Source organism: Myotis daubentonii, chromosome 6 (assembly GCF_963259705.1).
Source record: "Myotis daubentonii chromosome 6, mMyoDau2.1, whole genome shotgun sequence".
Classification (NCBI taxonomy): Eukaryota; Metazoa; Chordata; class Mammalia; order Chiroptera; family Vespertilionidae; genus Myotis; species Myotis daubentonii.
This window is the reverse complement of record NC_081845.1, coordinates 84,370,453-84,391,326: the sequence shown is the minus strand read 5'-3', so window position 1 is coordinate 84,391,326 and position 20,874 is coordinate 84,370,453. Positions and strand designations below refer to the sequence as shown.

Genomic DNA, 20,874 nt, shown 5'->3' with positions numbered 1-20,874 from the left:
ATAATAAGCTTTGCTGGTAGGTCTCTACCATTTTCATACATCCTAGAAGAGAAGGTAGTAAACAAAGTTTCTGCAACCGTAAGTGATGCTTAGAGGAAAATTAAATCACTGAGTGATGCCAGGACTGATTATTCTACTGCACTTTAAAAGCAAGAGATTGCAGTCTGTGAGTCCAAAGTGGTTTCATATGGACTGCCACAGTTGTGGTTTACGCTTGAAACTATAACCTGTCAAATTAGAAGCAGGCAAGGCCTGTGCTCTTAACAGTTCCACTTTCTACTGTCTACAGTTATGTCTACAAGTTCAGCACTTTTATTCAGTACGACTGTGTTATTTGGAAGAGTAGAATCTCGAAACTGATCTTTTTAAAAAACCTTGGTGAGAGAAGATTTCAGTTAGGATATAAAGCTTAGAGAAACTACCAATCTAATTTTTATTATATAGATAAAGCTGACTTTCATTGCAACTATTTTTATCAACTATTGATATTTTATTATCCTGGTTAATTCTAAGTAATGTATAATGCAACTACAGGTATGTAAACTGCATAAGTTCCCAAGCTTATTCCACCCAGCATTGACAGAAACGCTACTGACTCTAACTTGTGCCTTAATGACTCATCATCTTTCCGGGCCTACAGTAGCCTGCTATGATGGCTCAGTGTTTCAACACACTCCACTTCTCTTCTCCTTGATTGGGGAATGCCCTTCTGGGCAATGGGCTTAGTTCACAGAGATTTTCCCATCAAGAGTGAAAAGCTACTTGTTCAATTTTACTAATGTTTTATGTAGCGTTCTTCCTTAATGAATCTTCCTTCATGTCCATTTGTATAATGTAAAAATGTTTTTAAAATAAAGCATAAACAATATTTGCTCTCTGTCATAAGTGAAACCATGCCACTAAACAATCATATCCTGTTTAGGCCATAATGACATCAGAAATATATGTTTATCATCTGCATGGGACAAGCATGTTTTTGGCCCAAGGCAGATTTGAACTAAAACCATTTGCAGTTGCCCCAAACCAAGATAACCACACATTTCTAAGGTAATTGATACCTAAGAAGAACACTGCTTTTAGATCACAGTTCCTGATCTAAGCATACTAATTCTTTAAAGAAGGCTGTTAAAGTTTATAAACCATGTATGTCTATTGGACTTCCTCCAAAATTTAACATGAAATAATTATATTCTTAGCATGCATAGAGACTATGATAAAGTGGATACTTAGCGTGATCTTTTGGAGTTCTGAAATTACCTCTCTTGCCCAATTTAAAGGGAAAAGGGAAAATGGAGATTTTTTTTAACATGTAAAAGTATAATAATAATAAGTATCATAAGAATAATGCCTTGTATTTTGGATGGCATTCAAATGAAATCAATCGTTACTTTTATTTTCCCAAAGTATTTAAGGAAACAATTTTATGAATAGATAAGCTGAGGTAAATAGAAGGCATACAATTTTCATATTGATTGTTAAAACATATCCAGAGAATCCAAACACATGTCACTAACTTTGTGTTAGAGTGACATAAAGCATGTAATTGCCCTGGATACTACCTTAGCTGGTGAGTCCAACCATAGCCTGGAACTACAGCCTGAAATGCTATATGCCAACACAAATGCAGTTAAGGATTACCTTTGCTCACAAAGCTAACTGGATATTTGGAACAAAAATAAATAAATATTTAATCATGAATTCGCTTTTAAAGAATAAAATAATATCAGTAAAACTAAACCCCCCCAAAAAGAAGGAAGCTGAGGGAAATCTATCTATACTCAAAGAAGGAAACAGAGAAACAGGAAACTGAAGTCCTCTCTCCACATCAACTCTGAAGGCAGAGTCTGACATCCTCTCCAGGCAACTCCACTGCACAATGCTGTCTTCAGACATGAAACCACTGATTGAGGCATTTCAGACGACACGTAAAGAACATAATAACAGAACCAAATAGCATCGGCACTGCGAACTGCAATGTTATTCTTTAATGTAAAAAGGGAAGAATGAACTATACCTCCATTCTTTCTTGTTTAACTTCATCAATTTCATCATCTTCAAACATCGCCAAGAGTTCTCCCGTTTGGTCAATAGAGTTGAGAAAGTCCTGTGCGGTTTTCTGTCTTTTGTTTGCATTATTACTGCCACTCAATTTGTCTTCATGGAGATAAAGGAAAGAAAAATAATGTTTAAAAGGTTACATCAGTATCGAATACTTAATATGAAATTAAATGTATTGAATACTGAATATGAAATTCAGAATTAAAATTCTCTCAAAATAATTTTTAAAAGAATCTTTGCATCAAAAATAAAAGTGTAACTCTTACAGAATTAAATAACTTATTCATCTCATGAGATTGAGAGAATAAAACCAAATTATCAATTACCACAATAAATGTTAATGGATTGATTAAAATTCCACACCCCTCCCCTCCGCCAAAAAAAGGGGGAAAGGCTCTCAGATTTGGAAAAAGGATCCTATTATAGCAAGCCTAGTTAAAAACAAAAACATTAAAAACCCCATCTGAATTGAGACATTAAATTAAAAGAAGAGATTATTATACACATTGCTGTGGCAAATATTTGAAACCAAAAGGGATGAGATTTTATTATTTTTCTTTTCAGAGATAAAAACTATCATACTTATTTAAAAGCAAAACATAAGTCTGAGCAAGTTATTACAATATTGCAATAGGTAATTAATAAAGTTTAATGCATTAAAGTATCAGTCTGAATTAGTGAGTAAATTAGTGAGAATGAACTAGATCATTTTTTTCTTTTAAAAAATTAAATCTTTATTGTTCAGATTATTACATTTGTTCCTCTTTTTTCCCCCCAGAACTCCCCTCCTCCCAGTTCCCACCCCACCCTCCGCCCTCACTCCCCACCCACTGTCCTCATCCATATGTGCACGATTTTTGTCCAGTCTCTTCCTGCATCTCCCACACCCCTTTCCCCCCCAAGAATAGTCAGTCCATTCCCTTTCTATGTCCCTGATTCTATTATGATCACCAGATTATTTATTCACTTGATTTTTAGATTCACTTGTTGATAGATGCATGTTTGTTGTTCATAATTTTTATCTTTACCTTTTTCTTCTTCTTCCTCTTCTTAAAGGATACCTTCAGCATTTCATATAATACTGGTTTGGTGGTGATGAACTCCTTTAGCTTTTCCTTATCTGTGAAGCTCTTTATCTGACCTTCAGTTCTGAATGATAGCTTTGCTGGATAAAGTAATCTTGGTTGTAGGTTCTTGCTATTCATCACTTTGAATATTTCTTGCCATTCCCTTCTGGCCTGCAAAGTTTCTGTTGAGAAATCAGCTGACAGTCGTATGGGTATTCCCTTGTAGGTAACGGACTGTCTTTCTCTTGCTGCTTTTAAGATTCTCTCTTTGTCTTTTGCTCTTGGCATTTTAATTATGATGTGTCTTGGTGTGGTCCTTTTTGGATTCCTTTTGTTTGGGGTTCTCTGCGCTTCCTGGACCTGTAAGTCTATTTCTCTCACCAGGTGGGGGAAGTTTTCTGTCATTATTTCTTCCAATAGGTTTTCAATATCTTGCTCTCTCTCATCTTCTGGCACCCCTATAATTCTGATGTTGGTACGCTTGAAGCTGTCCCAGAGGCTCCTTACACTATCTTCGCATTTTCGGATTCTTTTTTCATTTTGCTTTTCCAGTTGGGTGTTTTTTGCTTCTTTGCATTTCGAATCTTTGACTTGATTCTTGTGCTCCTCTGGTCTGCTGTTGGGTGTCTGTATAATATTCTTTATTTCAGTCAGTGTATGCTTAATTTCTAGTTGGTTCTTTATCACAACATCGAGGGTCTCATTAGATTTCTTGAGGATCTCACTACATTTATCGGCAGCTTCTAGACAGTTCTTGAGAGACCTTAAAAGTGTGGTTCTGAACTCTATATCCTCCATGGACAATTTTGTCCTGTTTCTTTGTCTCTGCATTTTTTATGCTTTCTTGGTGCACCCCCTAGTGGTCTTTGTGCGCAGTCTTGTTGTAGTTAAGCCTTGATTGTTGTGGCAATAGTGGGGGTGATTTGACCTCCAGGCTAACTGGCTATGAGAGTCCGCTGTGTCTGCAGTGGGAGAGCTTCTGTGCTGGATCTCTAGGGCGGTGCTAATCTAGCATTTGCCTGAGGCTATTCGGCAAATGGCTCTGAGCAGGGCTTGGGCGGGGCGGGTCCCTGGGGATCTACAGGGCGGGCGGAGCAAGCAGTTATGGCTGCTCTCAGTTCCCTCCCTAGGGGCTCTGCCTCAGAGTCCCAGCAACCGTTGCAAACCTCGGAGAGAAAGCTGCCTTCGAGTTCCGACTGAAGCCAGACAGTCCCACTTCTTCCGTTTGAGTCTGGGTCCCTAGAGACTCGCCCAGATCTGGAGCTCAGTGTCTGAAACTCCCTCCTGATTGAAAACAACAACCGCGCCCTCCGCACCTCAGTATTTCACTTCAGCACTGCGCCTCCTCTGAGTCTGGGTATGATATTCTCTTTCCTCCTAGTTGTAGAATTTCCACTCAGCCAGCCTTCCTGTGGTTCTGGATGATGTCCGTTCCGTCTTTAGTTGTTTTTTGAAGTGGTTGTTCGAGGCAGCAATCTCCGGCATTAACCTATGCCGCCATCTTGGTTCCCTTTTTTTCTCTAGATTATTTTTTAATGTGATAAAATATCTCTATACCAAATAAAGATAACCCAACATCTTAGAGTGAAAACACCCATTTTTTTCACTGTTAATGATGATGTGAGCTGTGAGTTTTTCATAGATGGCTATATTGATCACTTTGGCTGCTATAGTAAATATAGTATAGACAGGATGGCTAAAAAACAAATATTTATTTCTCATAGTTCTGAAGGCTGGGAAGGCCAAGACCAGGTGCTGGTAGACCTGGTGTCTGTGGAAGGCCTGCTCCCTGGTTTGCAGGTGGCAGTCTTCTCATGTCCTCTCATGGAGGATTACCCAGACCCAAAAGTCTCTCATGAGAGGAACACCCAACAATCTAGGAAGAGAAGGGAACTTTCTCAACCTGACAGAGGTCATTGCTGTGAACTGAGTGTCCCCCCTAAAATGCATATGTTGAAACCTAATCCCCAGTGTGAAGGCATTTTGAGGTAAACACTTTCGAAGGTAATTAAGTCATGAGGGAGGAGCCTTCATGAATGGAATTAGTGCCTGTCTAAGAAGATACACAAGAGAGCTTTGAAAAAGGTGAAGGGATTGAGAAGTGCAGATCAGTAGTTACAAAATAGTCATGGGGATGTAAAGTACAGCATAGGAAATATAGTCAGTAATATTTTAATAACTATGTATAGAGCCAGTTGGGTACTGGAAATATCAGGGGGAACACTGGGTAAAGTATATGATTGTCTAAACACTATGCGGTATACCTGAAACTAACACAAAATAATATTAAATGTAAACTGTAATTTAAAACATTTAAAAATTTGAAAAAGAGTAAAAAATTAAAACAAAGAAACCAAGACTCTTGGATTTTTTTCAAGTGATTTTTCCATATTTATTAAGATGATCATGTGATTTTTGACCTTTATGTTATTAATATGATGAATTACACAAATTGTTTTTTAAGTTTAAATCAATCTTCCATTTCTGAGATAAATCCCACTTGGTAATGGTGTATAACACTTTTTAGATGTTGCTGGATATGATTTACCAGTATTCTGTTGAGAATTCTTGCATCTATATTAAAAAAGACATTAGTCTGTAGTTTTTTTTCCCCTTGTGATGTCTTTGCATGGATTTCATATAAGGTAATACTGACCTTGTAGAGTGAGAAAGTATTGATATTATTGTTCTTTAAACATTTGTTGAAATTCATCAGTGAAATCATCTGGGCATGGGTTTTTCTTTGGAGGAAGTTTTTAAATGACTAATTCAAACTATTTATCATAAGTCTACTCAGATTTTATATTTCTTCTAGATGCAGTTTCAGTCTTTATAGGAAAGAAAGTAAATATTTATATATTTATTAACCAAGTCTATTTCTTTTATAAAAATATATATTTTATTGATTTTTTACAGAGAAGAAGGGAGAGGGATAGAGAGTCAGAAACATCCATGAGAGAGAAACATTGATCAGCTTCCTCCTGCATGCCCCCCACTGGCGATACACCCACAACCAAGGTACATGCCCTTGACTGGAATTGAAACCGGGACCCTTCAGTCCGCAGGCCGAAGCTCTATCCACTGATCCAAACCAGTTAGGGCCCAAGCCTATTTGTTTTCATTTCTTTTTGCAATTTGAACAACCACCTTGTGCCATTCCTGACTCCAATATAGCTCTGTTACCACCCACTTCATTTATGTTAATATTAAATATGCTAGAGGCCCAGTGCACGAATTCTTGCACAGGTGGAATCCGGCCTCCCGTCCCCAATCGGTGGATCGGGGCTGGACCTGTCAGGAGGAGGAGAAGGCAGGAGGTTGGCCAGCCGGCCCGCCCTGATCAGGTGATCAGGGCCAGGCTGCTTAGGGAGAGGGGCTGTGGCTGATTGGCTGGTGGGCCCCATCCCCGATTGTGGTGGTGGGCTGATGGGGGCAGGGCTGGCTGTGGGGAGGGGCTTTGGGTGGTGGGCCGGCTGACCCCGCCCCAGGATGGGGTGGGGGGGCTGATTGGGGGCCAGCGGCCTGGGGGAGGGGCCATGGGTGGTTGGCCAGATCAGAGTGCAGGGGCTAAGCTGGCTGGGGGGAGGGGGCGCAGGCTGATCAGGGTGGGGTGGCCATTGGGAGAGGGGCTGCAGGAGGTTGGCTGCCAGCCCCGCCCCCATATCAAGGTGGGAGAGGCCAATCAGGGGCGGGGAAGCTGGTGGGAGAGGCCTTGGGAGGTTGGCCAGCCGGTCCCATCCCCTGATCTGGCAGTTTGCTGACTGCAGTGGGCATCGTAGCAACCGGTCATTCCAGTCATTACAGCATTCCAGTCGCTGGCTTTTTATATATATAGATTACATACCTACATGTTACAGACCCAACATTATAAATATTGATATTGCTTTATATAATTGTTTTTAAATCAGTTGAGAAGAAAATTAAATATGCAATTATATTTTCTCACATTTACCTACATAGTTATCTTTATTTTCTTATGTATGGGTGTGTGGATTCAAATTGTCATCTGGTACAACTTGCTTTCAGCCTGAAGAACTTCCTTTAACAGTCTTCATATGAGTCCACTATCAAGGAATTCTTCCCGGTTTTGTTTATCTGAACATATCTTTATTGTGCCTTTATTTTTGAAAGGTTTTGCTGAACATGTTTCTTGGTTGACATATTTCCTTTCAGTTCTTTGAATATGTAACCCTACTATTATCTGACCTATCTCTGTATATAAAAAGCCAGTGACCAGAATGCCGTAATGACCAGAACGACCATCTATGGCCCCTCCCCCAGGCCACTGGCGCCCGATCGCCCTGCCCCCCCATTCGGGAGCAAGGTCAGCTGGCCCACCACCCACAGCCCCTCCCCATGGCCGGTGCCACCCCCAATCATCCCTCACCTTGGCCCACGGCCCCTACCCCAGCCAGCTCCACCCCCAATCGCCCCCCTTTACACCAATCAGGGGTGGGGCTGGCCAGCCAACCTCCCACGGCCCCTCCCCTGGCACCATTTGGGGGAGGGGCTGGCCGGCCCACTGTACACAGCCCCTCCCCACGGCCAGCTCCGTTCCCAATCGGCCTCTCCACCCTAATTGAGGGTGGAGGCAGCCACAATTGCCTGCAGCCCCTTCCCCCAGCCGACCCAGCCTTGATCAGGCCCTGATCAGGGAGGGCCTGCCAGTCAACCTCCTGCTGTCTTCTCCTCCTGACAGGCCTGACCCCAATCCACCGATTGGGGCTGGGCCAGCCAGACTCCAACCGTGCAGGAATTCTTGCACTGGGCCTCTAGTATCTATACTAATAAAAGGGTAATATGCTAATTTGACTGGATGTCTTCTCCACTTCCTTCTGGACAAAGCCACAGTGGTGGTGGCCAAGGCAGAGGTGGTTAGGGGCAATCTGACTGGCAGGGAAGAGCTGTTAGGGGTGATCAGGCTGGCAGGGGACAGCAGTTAGGGGTGATCAGGCAGGTATGTAGAGTGGTTAGGGGCGATCAGGCAGGCAGGTGATCGGTTAGGAGCAAGCAGTCCAAGATTGTGAGAGGGATGTCCGACTGCCGGTCTAGGCCCAATTCCGCCGAGGGGTCCTGGATTGAAGAGGGTGCAGGCTGGGCTGAGGGACTCCCCCCACCCCCACCATGCACGAATTTAGTGCACCGGGCCTCTTGCTGTCAATAAGAAGTCAGCTGTTAATAATATTGTTAGGGTTCTGTTGTATATGATGAGGTGCTTTTTTCTTGTGGCTTTCATGGTTTTCTCTTTTCCTTTTCTTTCAACACTTCTACTAAAACGTGTCTAAGTGTGGATTGCCATGTGTTTTTCCTACCTGGACATTGTTGAGCTGTTTGGATGTATACATTAACAGTTTTTATCAAAGTTGGAAGCTTTTCCATCATTATTCCTTTGATTATTTTTTCCTGCTCTTTTTCTCTTTCCTTACCTTCTGATAGTCTTATTATTCATATGTTGGCTCACTTAATGGAGTCTTATATTTCTCTGAAGCTTTTTTTTTTCTTTCATTCTTTTTTCTCTTGGTACTTCAGACTGCATAATCTTTAACAATCTGTTGTAGTTCACTGATTATTTTTCTTCAAATATTTTTCATTCAAAGTTACCATGAGCCATTCTACTGAATTTGTCATTTTGGTTTTATACTTTTCAACTCCAGAATTTCCATTAGCTTCTTTTTAAAATTTCTAACTTTTAATTGATATTCTCTATTTTATAAAAGACTGCAATCACACTTTCTTCTGTTCTTGAAACATGGTCTCCTTTAGTTCTTTGAACATATTTATAATAGGTATTTTGAAGTTTTTGTCTCCAAGTCCAACATCTGGGCCTTTTGTGTTGCCTGCTCCCCCACCCCTTTCAGGGATCACACATACCTATTTCTTTGCATATCTAGTATTTTGTTATTACGGCTGTTGAAAATGGAGGAGTATACTACATTAAAGTAGTATATTGCAGCAACTTAGATAATAAGTCCCTTCTCTGCCTGGGGCTTGCTGTCATCATTGGTTTGTTTATTTGCTCAGTGATGGCTGAACTAGTTCAATACAATCTCTTTCCCTCCTAGTGGGCAGCCTCAGAAGTTGCTCGTCAGAGACACAGACTTGAGCATGCAAACAGTCTTCTCATTTACCAGGGATGACTGCTTTTAGTCAGTTTCTCTTTGGCTTTTGCGTCTCCTGATCTCTCCACTAAGTTACTGACTAGTCCAGTGATGGTGAACCTATGACACGCGAACTCATTTTTTTGGTTGATTTTTCTTTGTTAAATGGCATTTAAATATATAAACTAAATATCAAAAATATAAATCTTTGTTTTACTATGGTTGCAAATATCAAAAAAATTCTATATGTGACACGGCACCAGAGTTAAGTTAGGGTTTTTCAAAATGCTGACACGCCGAGCTCAAAAGGTTCGCCATCACTGGACTAGACTGACTCTATTTGTTGATACCACATACAGCTGTTACTTCCACTAATTCCTGGCTGACTGCTCTATTGCTTTTGCTAATACTCTTGAGCATGGATTGCTCCACAGAATGATCTACATAATGCTGGGCCTCTTTGCAGAGTTAAGGTATCGTCAGCTTTTAAGTTTTGCTCTGACCCCAGGAGGACACTTCTTATCTGTCTCTTTCCTATGTTTCCTCTGTTAAACTTTTTGCTTATGCACTGTTTATGCTTGTTGCAACTAGTATCAAGAACTTACCAGCTTCCTCTTAATTGCTCACCACAAGGATCTCCACTGTTTTTTACCCGCTCTGTTCCAAACAGTCAGTCTCCTTAGGGAGGGCTGCAGAGCTATCCAGTTATTGTCCTGCCTTTCCCTCTGGGCAGAATCTTTAACCACTATACTGGAGCTGGGGGTGGAAACAGCAATCAGTGTCTCCTGGAAAAACTATCTTGGATTCAAGAATCGGGAGTTGGTCAAAGATGGGAATTCTGTCTTTTAGGCTTATCCCTTCAGACATGGATCTTTACTCCCTGAGAAAGCTAAGGTGGGGGCGATCAGGGCCCAGTATTCTCAGCCTGCTCTGTCTGGGGTGGAACCTCCCTATGAATAGAGGATGAGAGGCAGCTCCAGTCCATGTTATGCCTGCCTAGAATAGAGCTTCTGCAACGTGGAGCCAGAGGAGATGAGGGATGCTGACCTCCTGCCCCTCCTGGGGTGAAACTGTTACCCTAGACAGGCAGCTGGAAAAGCAGGTGTCCCGTGTTCTTGGCCACACTTGCCCAGAGTAAAGCTTCTATCATACTGAGATGGGGTGGCAGGGTAGGCTGGGAGGAGAGGAATGTTGGGAGTAGGTCATGGCTCAAAAGCAACAGACTCACTGGTCTTAATGAGATTTAGTAGATTTTCTTGAACATGTGTTTCTTAATTTGCTGTATGCTCTTAGGACAATTTCTAAAAAAAAAAAAAAACCAACTTAAACTATAATTAAAAAAATTTTCACTAGGTAAATGTCTTTCACTGGGGAAGAGAACCACACTCTTCACATGGCCATTCTACAAATCCCACCTCAGTAGATGTATTTTACTTGAGTAAATAGTTTAAATGTATATCAACTTTTAAAAAATTTTATATGACAGACAAAATTAGAAAATTTAAATGAGTATAAAGAGGAGATATTTGAAATTGTTAAGAGAGGACAGAGAACTGATATGATGATGCTAGTGCAACTGATACTAGTCTTACCATTCTGAGCATCGTGGTGTTCAAAGCACCGTATTGACAGCTATCATTTATTCAGTGGCAGAAATCTATTAGGAGCTTTTCATACATTTGGTTGAAATTTCATAATAATTACACATGGTAATTGGTATAATTTCTGACTTATAAATAAGAAAACTGACCCTTAGTGTCTTACAGAGAGAAAGCAGAGAACTGGGATTGATTGAAATTCAAATAAACTTTACTTCAAGTCTGTACTCTTTATGCTCTTCATAAAAGGGAGCATTTAATTTAATCTGGAGAACTATTTTCCAGGAATTAAGTTCTATGAGAATTTCAGGAATATTAAATAGACAACACTGACTAAACATTTGATGAGAATATTTTTTTGCATGGCTATTACAATAGCTGATTTGTTGAGGTAAATGAAAGTAATTTCTTTCAAAGTCTGTTAACTCTTCAGTTGGTTTTGTGTAGTTTTCTGGAATTCTTAATCCAGTAGAGTTTGTTTAGACACTTTATCAATATATACACTGAGTGGCCAGATTATTATGACCACCAGATGTTTGTAGGCAAATTAGCCATACAATGCATCGTATGGGATATGGAAGTCGAAGACCTGTTTGAACACCTTTGCTGTCTGCAGTTACCAAGATAAAACGTCTCCAATTCGCACAGGAACACAAGGATTGGACAGTTGAGCATTGGAAAAAAGTCATGTGGTCCGATGAATCACGTTTCCAGTTGCATCATGCAGATGGCAGAGTGAGAATTTGACGGAAACAGCATGAAAGCATGCACCCCACATGCATGAGTACAACCCTTCCAGCTGGTGGGGGCAGTGTTATGGATTGGGGCATGCTTTCCTGGCATGATTTGGGCCCTGTAATTCGTGTGGAATAACGTCTGAATAGCACAACATACCTAAGTATCGTTGCTGATCAAGTTCATCCTATCATGTTGATGGAGTATCCCAATGGAGATGGCTTCTTCCAACAAGACAATGCTCCATGCCACGGTGCTCGTATTGTGCAGGAGTGGTTTCAAGAGCATGAGGGAGACTTTACCTTGCTTAGGTGGCCCCCACAATCACCAGATCTCAATCCAATTGAGCATTTGTGGGACGAAGTTAAAAGAGCCATCAGGCAGCTGGTTCCACAACCATCAAATCTCACAGAACTGGACAGTGTTATTCATCAGGCATGGTGTCAGATTCCTCGCATCACCTTTCACCATTTCATGGAGTCAATGTCAAGAAGAATCGCCGCAGTATTGAAGGCAAAAGGTGGCCCAACGAAGTACTGATGGGGTGGTCATAATAACCTGGCCACTCAGTGTATAATGCAGTGTATATATGCAGTGTATACATGCAATGTTAAATCGCGTTGTTTACCCGTATCTTCAGAAGAAACTCACTTCTACTGTAGTGGTAAACAACCTGCTTCCCTATTTATAATGGTCCAGCCCTCTAGCAACTTCAGCACGAAATTATAGCTAATTTGCCTACAAACATCAGGTGATTATAATTATCTGGCCACTCAGTGTATATGTCAGCAATAAATACCACTATGCAGTCACTGTGTTAAATTCAAAATATATGTTATTTCTAAAAACATAATATACGTTGAACCTTGAACAATGTAAGGTTTAGGTGTGCCAAACACAGTTCAGTCAAAAACTCACCTGTAACTTTTGACTCCCCCAGCACTTAATGATTAATAGCCTACTGTTTACTCTTAGCTATACTGATAACATACATGGTCATTAATACATATTTTTTATATTATATATATTATATACTGCATTCTTACAATAAAATAAACTAAAGAAAATGTTAAGAAAATCATAAGAGAAAGTATATTTATATTATTTATTGAAAAAAATCTGCATATAAATGGACCCACAATTCAAATGCATGTTGTTCAAGGGTCAACTGTATTTATTTTAATTCAACAGCATTGTTTAGTAATTATCTATTTTGGCTTAGCATTATTAGATTCTGCAACATTAATACTTTTTCTAAATATTTCAGAATAGGGAATTGAATTGGAAAATCAGATAAGGAAATTTTCTACTCTGCATTAGTTTTTTTTTTTTTTTTTTTTACTGGATTTCAAACAGCATAGAAATACACACCAAAACAAGGTGATTTTATATCATAAGACATACTTTCTATAATAAATTAAGAAAAAAACATATGTATCAATTTCAAAGACATAATAGGTCTGTCTGGTTCTCTACATCTATAAGAGAAAAATTATGCTTGCTAAAACAATGTTTTAAATCAACACAATTTTCTTAGTTTCATGATATTCTGATGTAAAGCAGGTTATATTATTAAAGAAAGAATTTAAATACCAGATTACTAATAAGTCATATAAGTAGAAAATGATAAGAATTAGCTGTCAACTAAATAAAATTTTTGTTAATTTCTAACCTACATTATTTAACAGAAGTACATATATTCTACTCTGACCGGAATATCTTCATTGACATTGCATAAATGTGAGGTCCAGCATACCTGTGTCATTGTTCTTAGTTTAGTATTTTGTTTAGATTACCTTCAAGAAGATCATCCTCGTCTATGCCTTTGACAATCTTTGATTTGTAGTCTCGGAAATACATGTATTTTAACAGTCTTCTAAGTTTTTTCTATTAAAAATATGAAATCAGTAAATAAGAAACCTTATACATATATTCACTTTACTGAGTAAAGACTATAATAACTAAATTTAATAAAGAAGTACCCTAGAATCCCTGGGGGAAATACGCCAATTCTCAGCATAATATTATGTAATAAAAAGAAATGTAGTCACAAATTAAACATAAAAGTTGAAACACAAGTATTTTTAAAAGCACTTTTCATTTACAAGTATCCAGATGCTCCAGAATCACAATAATTACCTTTATATTTTGGTCTTATAAAGAGCCTTAAATTCGTTCTGAAGACTGTGAGAAATATCACACTCTCCATACTAAGCTATTTTATTTTTTTAAATGATTTATAAACAATCCAGACAAGGAGTTTGCAACAACTGATTTAAAAAGGCATGCACTCTCCTTTTATTGTTTTTTATTCTCTGAGACTTTTATTTTATTTAGAAGAGCTGGTTTATATTTCTAGAAAACATTCAGTAATATGAGAAACATACTTTTATGAAACTCAAAGCTGATTAATGATAGTTGGGTCTTAATGATGGTTTTCCTTAGGTTTATTAGAAAACCATAATACTGCTTAGCTTTAAAAGTAACTTATAAATACTTTGTAATTTGTTGTGTGCTTACACTTGGAATGTATTATTACTGGTTCTTGACCTTTAAGTTTAAGATACCATATCAGCTGAAAACTATTGCATTTTACAAAGCTCTTTTACATGTATTTTATTTGATATTTTCAGTAGCCCTGAGATATAGACAACTATAATCATCTCCTCTTTATACATAGGGAAACTGAGGTTAAAATTAGTCTTGCAACTAGACCTTAGCAGGGTCACACGTAAAAGATAACCTTTGAACCTTAGTTTCTTTATTTACAAAGTAAGTAAAGTACCTGCATTACAGAATTATTGTGAGGAATAAATAAACTGCCTAGAGAAATACGTAAAACATAGACAGTCAATAAATACTGCTTTATATAATCTGAAATTATGAAAAGAAAAAAACAGGTCTTTTGCTATCCTCTTCTCTTTGCTGATTCCGTTCAGTACTTTTGTCTTATATCACTCCTATGTAACCTACTTTAAATCCTGTTTAGAAAGTATCATTATATAAATAAAAGTATTATTTTGAGGAAAAAGATGATAACAATGGCAACTACAATATTATAGGTATGTTCTCAGGTGCTAAAATGATTCTGATTAAGAGTCCCACTGGACAGTAAAGGGCATTGTCAATTAGTGTATGCTCCTGAAGTTTCAATAGGATTTTAAATTTTACTTTCCCCAAAGTCAGGAAAACGTACCAATATGGACTTTGTGTGTGTATGCTAGCCTCTTCACCTCTGTCAGTGAAAAGGAAAACTTGACTAGATACATTCCGCTAACTCCCTCTTCCCAGATGCCTTCATAGGGAATCTTAGCTCCAGGCCCTCATTTCAGCCAACAGCACCTTTTGGCTCCTTCCTCCAAGGACTACTGTTATGTAAGCCCATTTTTCCTTAGTCCTCCAAGTTTAATGGTCATCAAATCCTGCCTATTTTGACTCTTCACGATTTCTTTGAATTCTTCCTTCCTATCCAGTTCCAGAGCCATTACAATAATCAGATTTTGTCTAGATTACTCAACCAGAATCCTGGTGAGTTCTTCAGTGTTTGGTTCGTTCTAGCTATACTTGCATGAGACTTACCCCAGGCAGAAACCTCCCCTGCAAAAAAACCCTACAGCTTCTACATCTAATCATATAATCTTAAAATTCTGTGAGTCTTAAAATGCTTCTTTCAACTAAATCATACTGGTTTTCCAAACTAAAGTATATCTTCTTGAAAGTGAAGATATTTCTTTCTTTTCCTTTATATTCCTCAGACTACCAAAGAGATAATGAGCCAAAAGTTTATCCAAAAGGTCAAATGGGAAGGCTTTTGATAAAAAATAGAGCCACAAGCATACAAAAATGGTGGCAGAGGAATGGGTGAGTATAATAAAAGGCCAGAAAAAATCAGTGGAGAAGTGAAAGATGGGACTGACATTGGGAACTAGGCATTGCTTGTTCATTTACAATAGCATCTGTCACAACACACTGTGATTTCTTTTTTTTACATGTAACTTTTACATGCAACTTATTAAAACACGTAAAATTTTATAAAGTATTTTCAACTAGCTACTCGTGGAAGAGAGTTATGACGAAATTAGATATGTAAATACCAGCTTAGATATTTTTATAACAGTGTTCAAAGAATAATAAAAGTAGATCTTTAAGTATAAAAAACCCTAGACATTATGGTATTTATTTATTTATCCTAATGGAATATACATCTTGATTGATTTTCTATTTCCTATAAACTAGTGTCACAGAATAAACTTTGTATTTCAAGGTAAAAAATTACTCTCTGAAAGCCTGTAATACTGTATAAAATTAGAAGAAAAGTAAATATGCTACTCACTTATCAAAACAGTAAATATTTAATGACTATTATGTAGCAATGAAACATTTCAAAATAGGTGTGTACAGATATGTGAGAATTAGTTGTCAACATAGTTTTACATATATGCCTTTGCCCATGTTAAAAAAAATAAATTCTCTTATAGTAAGCCATTCTGTCATGCAAACTATGAAGACTAAAATATCAATTCAATAGTTATGATACCAATTTGAAAGCTTTGTGAAAAGGGTATTTAGTTTCCTCATATAAGTATAGTTAAGCACCAAACATGGCATTCTAATTCAGTAGAACATTTTAGATTACCTTATCTTTGCGCATCAAAAACAGAAGATCTTCAGGAGATATTACTCTTGCTCCCCGGAGCTGAGAAACTTCAGCAGCTTGGTGTAACTGAGAACAACAAAATTTAGGAATTTTTCTCAATATAAATTAAATACATGACAGGCATGATGTCTCAAGAAAGAAAAATACATTAAATTAAACATTTTGGGGAACAATTCAGCCATCACATTACTATTTTTAAAAGTAAAATGTCTTATGTTTTAAGGCATAAAAAATGCAATTAAATTAACTTATAAGCCGATCTGTAACTGATACAATAAACAGAAATCCTTGATTTCTTTCATGCAAAAGAAAAATCATGTGCAGCTTCCAGAAATGCATTAATGCACCTGAAAATAATTTTATGAAATTGTATCCTCATATCCATGTGAGCAATGGTTTCACTCAGTATCACTAGTTGAATAAGTATATTATTAATCTGAGCTCTCATGCTGGTATGATTTGAAATAGGCCCATTCAGACCTTTAAAAGATCAACAAAAACAGTAGCTGTTTCTAATATCCAAAGGAAAAAAAATAGTTTTAGTTTTGGCAAGTCTTCAGTGGGCAAAGGATTCAGTCCATAAATCATAATACGGGACTGCATTAATTTCTTTCCACACTAATCACATGCACACAAAAAGTTAACTGTATCTGGAATGCACAACACAAAACATACTGCATGAAAAGTTAGAGTCCCCCTGAAATGTTCATCTGGGCCCTTATATCTACAAAGTCGGGAGTTTTCTGGAATTCAGAAGTCCTAGAAACACAATCTTACTTGAAAATGACCTGGAAAAGAAAAGAATGTGAAAAATGATAGTCCTATTTTTTGGCACAGGCAATCACTTTCTTATTTTGATTAGTTAGAAGGAACATAAAATACATCCAGCTGAAAAAAATAAAGATGCTGCAGAAAATTCTACAAAAATATGCCTGTAACTTCTTTCAAACTTGATTAAACCATAGTGATTGCACCAAACCAACTCTATCCAATATTACAAAAATATTATTTACATATAAAAGCTGTTTCTGAATGCACCGTTCTTTGAAAGGAATAAATCTAACACATATTACTGAGAACTAATCTTTATAAAGTGACACACTGTTATCTTAACAATTAGAAGAAATCAAATAGAGCATTTGTACTAAAGAAACTCTGCTTGAATGTTTAAACGATTTTGCTAGGTAAGCTTCAAACCTTGTCTAAATACACAGACTACAAAATAGACTACAAACTCCCTATGTGTCAACCTTACCACTGAACTTCCTGGATACTGGTGGTTGGTATATAAACATAATTCTACCTAAATATAGAAATTTAAATTTAACTGTCAACCATTTAAAAAGAAATCTTGGGAGAAGGTTTTTTAAAAAGATGATGTATTTATTCAGAAAGAATCTAAATGTTTTCAGCAGGAAAAATTCAAACATTTTTTCTAAAAACTGGAAGAGTACCAGGGAAATAGGTATACACATGTGTGTGTTTTCCAAATAAAAACATTTATATCAGAGTCTAAAATACATGCAATTGGTGTGATGAAGAATATGGACTCAATATCCATTCATCTGTACACATACAGAGAACAGGAGGCAGTGCTGTCAAGTACTACACAAATATTAGTAACTTCACTATGTTAAGAAAGGGTCAGGATAAGTATATATCCCTAAACAGCTTCTCATTAGTCATTTATCCACACTACATCTATATAATTTGTATTTATAACACTCTCAGAAACATTCATTTACAAACAGATTAAGTGAGAAAATAAAGACGAAGAGTTAGACATTTAATTTTTTTATTTTTTAAATATATTTGTATTGATTTCAGAGGGGGAGAGGGAGAGAGAGAGATAAAAATATCATTGATGAGAGTGAATCATTGACCAGCTGCCTGCTGCACGCCCCACATTGGGGATGGAACCCACAACTCGGGAATATGCCCTGACTGGGAATTGAACTGTGACCTCCTGGTTCATGGGTCAATGTTCAACCACTGAGCCGCACTGCTGGGCGAGTTAGACATTTTAAAACATCTTTTCAAAACCAGTACATAACTAGTGTAGGGATCAGAAATTTATGTCTTGGTTAATTAGCAGGAAATATTTACCTTTAGTTTTCATCCACCCCATTTGCTAATTTTCCTCACCTAAGTAGAATCCTCATTAGCACCAGTACGCTAGTTCTCACTAATATGCCTTGAACTCCTGTGAAGTGAATCCTCTGGACTGAAAGCTACCATTGTGTTACTCACTGAGCCTATCCGGCCCTCATGTGACCCTTGTCTCAAATTTACCTCTCCCAAACTCTTATTTTTTACTAAGTGAAGAGAGCAATTTAATTAGCTAATTACAGTGATCACACTAAAGTGTGTATTACCCATTTGCTTACTTCTAGAAATATTTCTCTACATCTACCAGAAAGAATAAAGAAACACCTCTTCAATAACACAAGCTTAAAACATGGGTGAGCAGCTTTGGAAATACCAAAACCAAAAAACCCAAAATAAAAAAAAAACCCTCTTAATATCTTCAAGCGCTTAAAACAAAAGGTTGATTCTATATTCTAAAAAAATCCCTCAAATTCTTAATCCTTGAAAATAAATAGAAGTTATACTTTCTTATTCACTGTAACAAGTCAGTCATTAAAATATGAAATAGTGCATTCATACTTTTTATTATAATAAAAAATATACAATTAATTATAAAATATGCAAGAAATGATAGCGTACAGAAATACTTTAAGACCAATCTAACTTCAATGTGGTCGTTAAAGCCTGACTGACAGATTGCCCTATCTGCCTTCATTCCATTATGTTTTCTGTTTATCTCTCTTATTTTTCTACATTTAAGCTCCAGTAGTTTCAGTTTTATCTTTATGCCTTTGTGTGCTTGTGATGGTTACTTCTGTCAACCAGACATTTAGTCAAACGTTATTCTGGGTGTTATTTTTGAGGGTATTTCTGGATAAGGTTAATATTTGAATCAGTAGGATGGGTAAAGCATATTGCCCTCCCTAATGTAGCTGGGCCTCAACCAATCAGTTGAAGAACTGCATACAGTCATGCACTACTTAATGGCAGAGACATGTTCTAAAAAATGTATTGCTAGTAAATTTTGTTTTTGTGCAGATATAGAGTGCACTTACACAAACCTAGATGGCTTAGCCTAATACACACCTAGGCTATATGGTACAGCCCGTTGCTCTTTGGCTACAAGTCTGTATAGCATATTACTGTACAGAACAACACAAGATTAAATCACCACAGGAGAAAATGATGCGACCAAGAGATTCGGTTAACACAAGATGTATGAGGCTGCTAACTGGTTAATATGACTTGCTGTTTTACAGCAAAACTTTTAAAAATATATATATTTTTATTGATTTCAGAGAGGAAGGGAGAGGGAGAGACAGATGGAAACATCACTGATGAGAGAGAATCATTGCTCAGCTGTCTCCTCGATGCCCCCCTCCTGGGCACCGAGCCTGCAACCCAGGCATGTGCCCTGACAGGGAATCAAACCGTGCCCTCCAGGTTCTTAGGTTGATGCTCAACCATTGAGCTACACTGGCTGGACAGCAAAGCTTCTTCTTCTTTTTTTTTTTTAAATAAGTAGAAAGAGTACACTTTAAAATAATGGCAAAAAGGATAGTACAGTAAACACATAAACCAGTAACACAGTCATTCATTATCACCATCAAGTATTTTGCAACGTATAATTGTATGCACTATGCTTCTGCACATCTGGCACCACAGGTTTATTTCCCCCAGCATCACCACAAACACATAATGTGTTATACTATGACGTTAGAATGTCACTAGGTGATAGGAATTTTTCAGCTCCACTGTAATCTTATGGGACCACTATCATTGGTGGTCTGTCATTGACCAAAATATCATTAGAACAAAAAGGCTAAAGAAGAGACAACTTCCTTCTGCCTGTCTTGAAGTAGAGCATGGGTATTTCCAGCCTTCTGACTTAAAATGAAACATCTCATTGTTCTCAGACCTTTGGACTGGATCTGGCACCATACCTCGCCTCTCCTGGGTCTTCAGCTTGTCAACTACAGAACTTGGAACTTCTCAGCCTCCATACTTACATGAACTAATTCCATCTAGCTATCTAAATGTCTGTCTGTCTATCTATCTATCTATCTATCTATCTATCTATCTATCTATCTATCTATCATCTATCCACACACATATAACCTATTGGTTTTGTTTTTCTGGAGTGTCTTAACTAATAAAGTAATTACTAAATAAATTATGAGAAATTCTTGATTATTTCTTTTTTAAAATACAGGCTTCAAAATAATTTTCTCAAAGAAAAACATCTACAATTATCTTCATACAAAATAGTGTTTATTACCTAACTTAGGCATGGCAATCAGTTTACAATATCTTAATTGTAGTTGTCAATAAGTGTTTTATCTTCCTCAACCAGTTACCTAACATTCTCACGTCACTTCCAAACTTCCTTTTGAATAATATCGCTAGGTCCAAGACCACCATTCCCAAAAGGCAGCTTATAAATCTTAAATGTTGACATTCTATTTCCCCTCGATGATTTTCAGTTTTACCAGCTATAATAAAAATGAATTGGGCTACGTGAAGTCAATAACCCCTGCATTTGGCTGTGGCCCACATAAATTCAGCAGAAAGAT

The 20,874-nt window shown here is 37.6% G+C and overlaps 1 protein-coding gene across 4 annotated transcripts in view; it reads right to left on the bottom strand.

Annotated features, from left to right (window-relative positions):
* The window catches only part of SUPT3H (SPT3 homolog, SAGA and STAGA complex component), a 464,074-nt gene that overhangs the window by 158,828 nt on the left and 284,372 nt on the right, over window positions 1-20,874 (bottom strand). For all 4 annotated transcript variants that reach the window (XM_059701548.1, XM_059701547.1, XM_059701551.1 and 1 more), the window contains exons 4-6: window positions 16,193-16,279; window positions 13,353-13,443; window positions 2,015-2,154 (exon numbers count right to left, since the gene is read on the bottom strand). In XM_059701548.1, coding sequence (XP_059557531.1) covers window positions 2,015-2,154; window positions 13,353-13,443; window positions 16,193-16,279 — 318 coding nt within the window. The remainder of the gene's footprint in view (window positions 1-2,014; window positions 2,155-13,352; window positions 13,444-16,192; window positions 16,280-20,874) is intronic.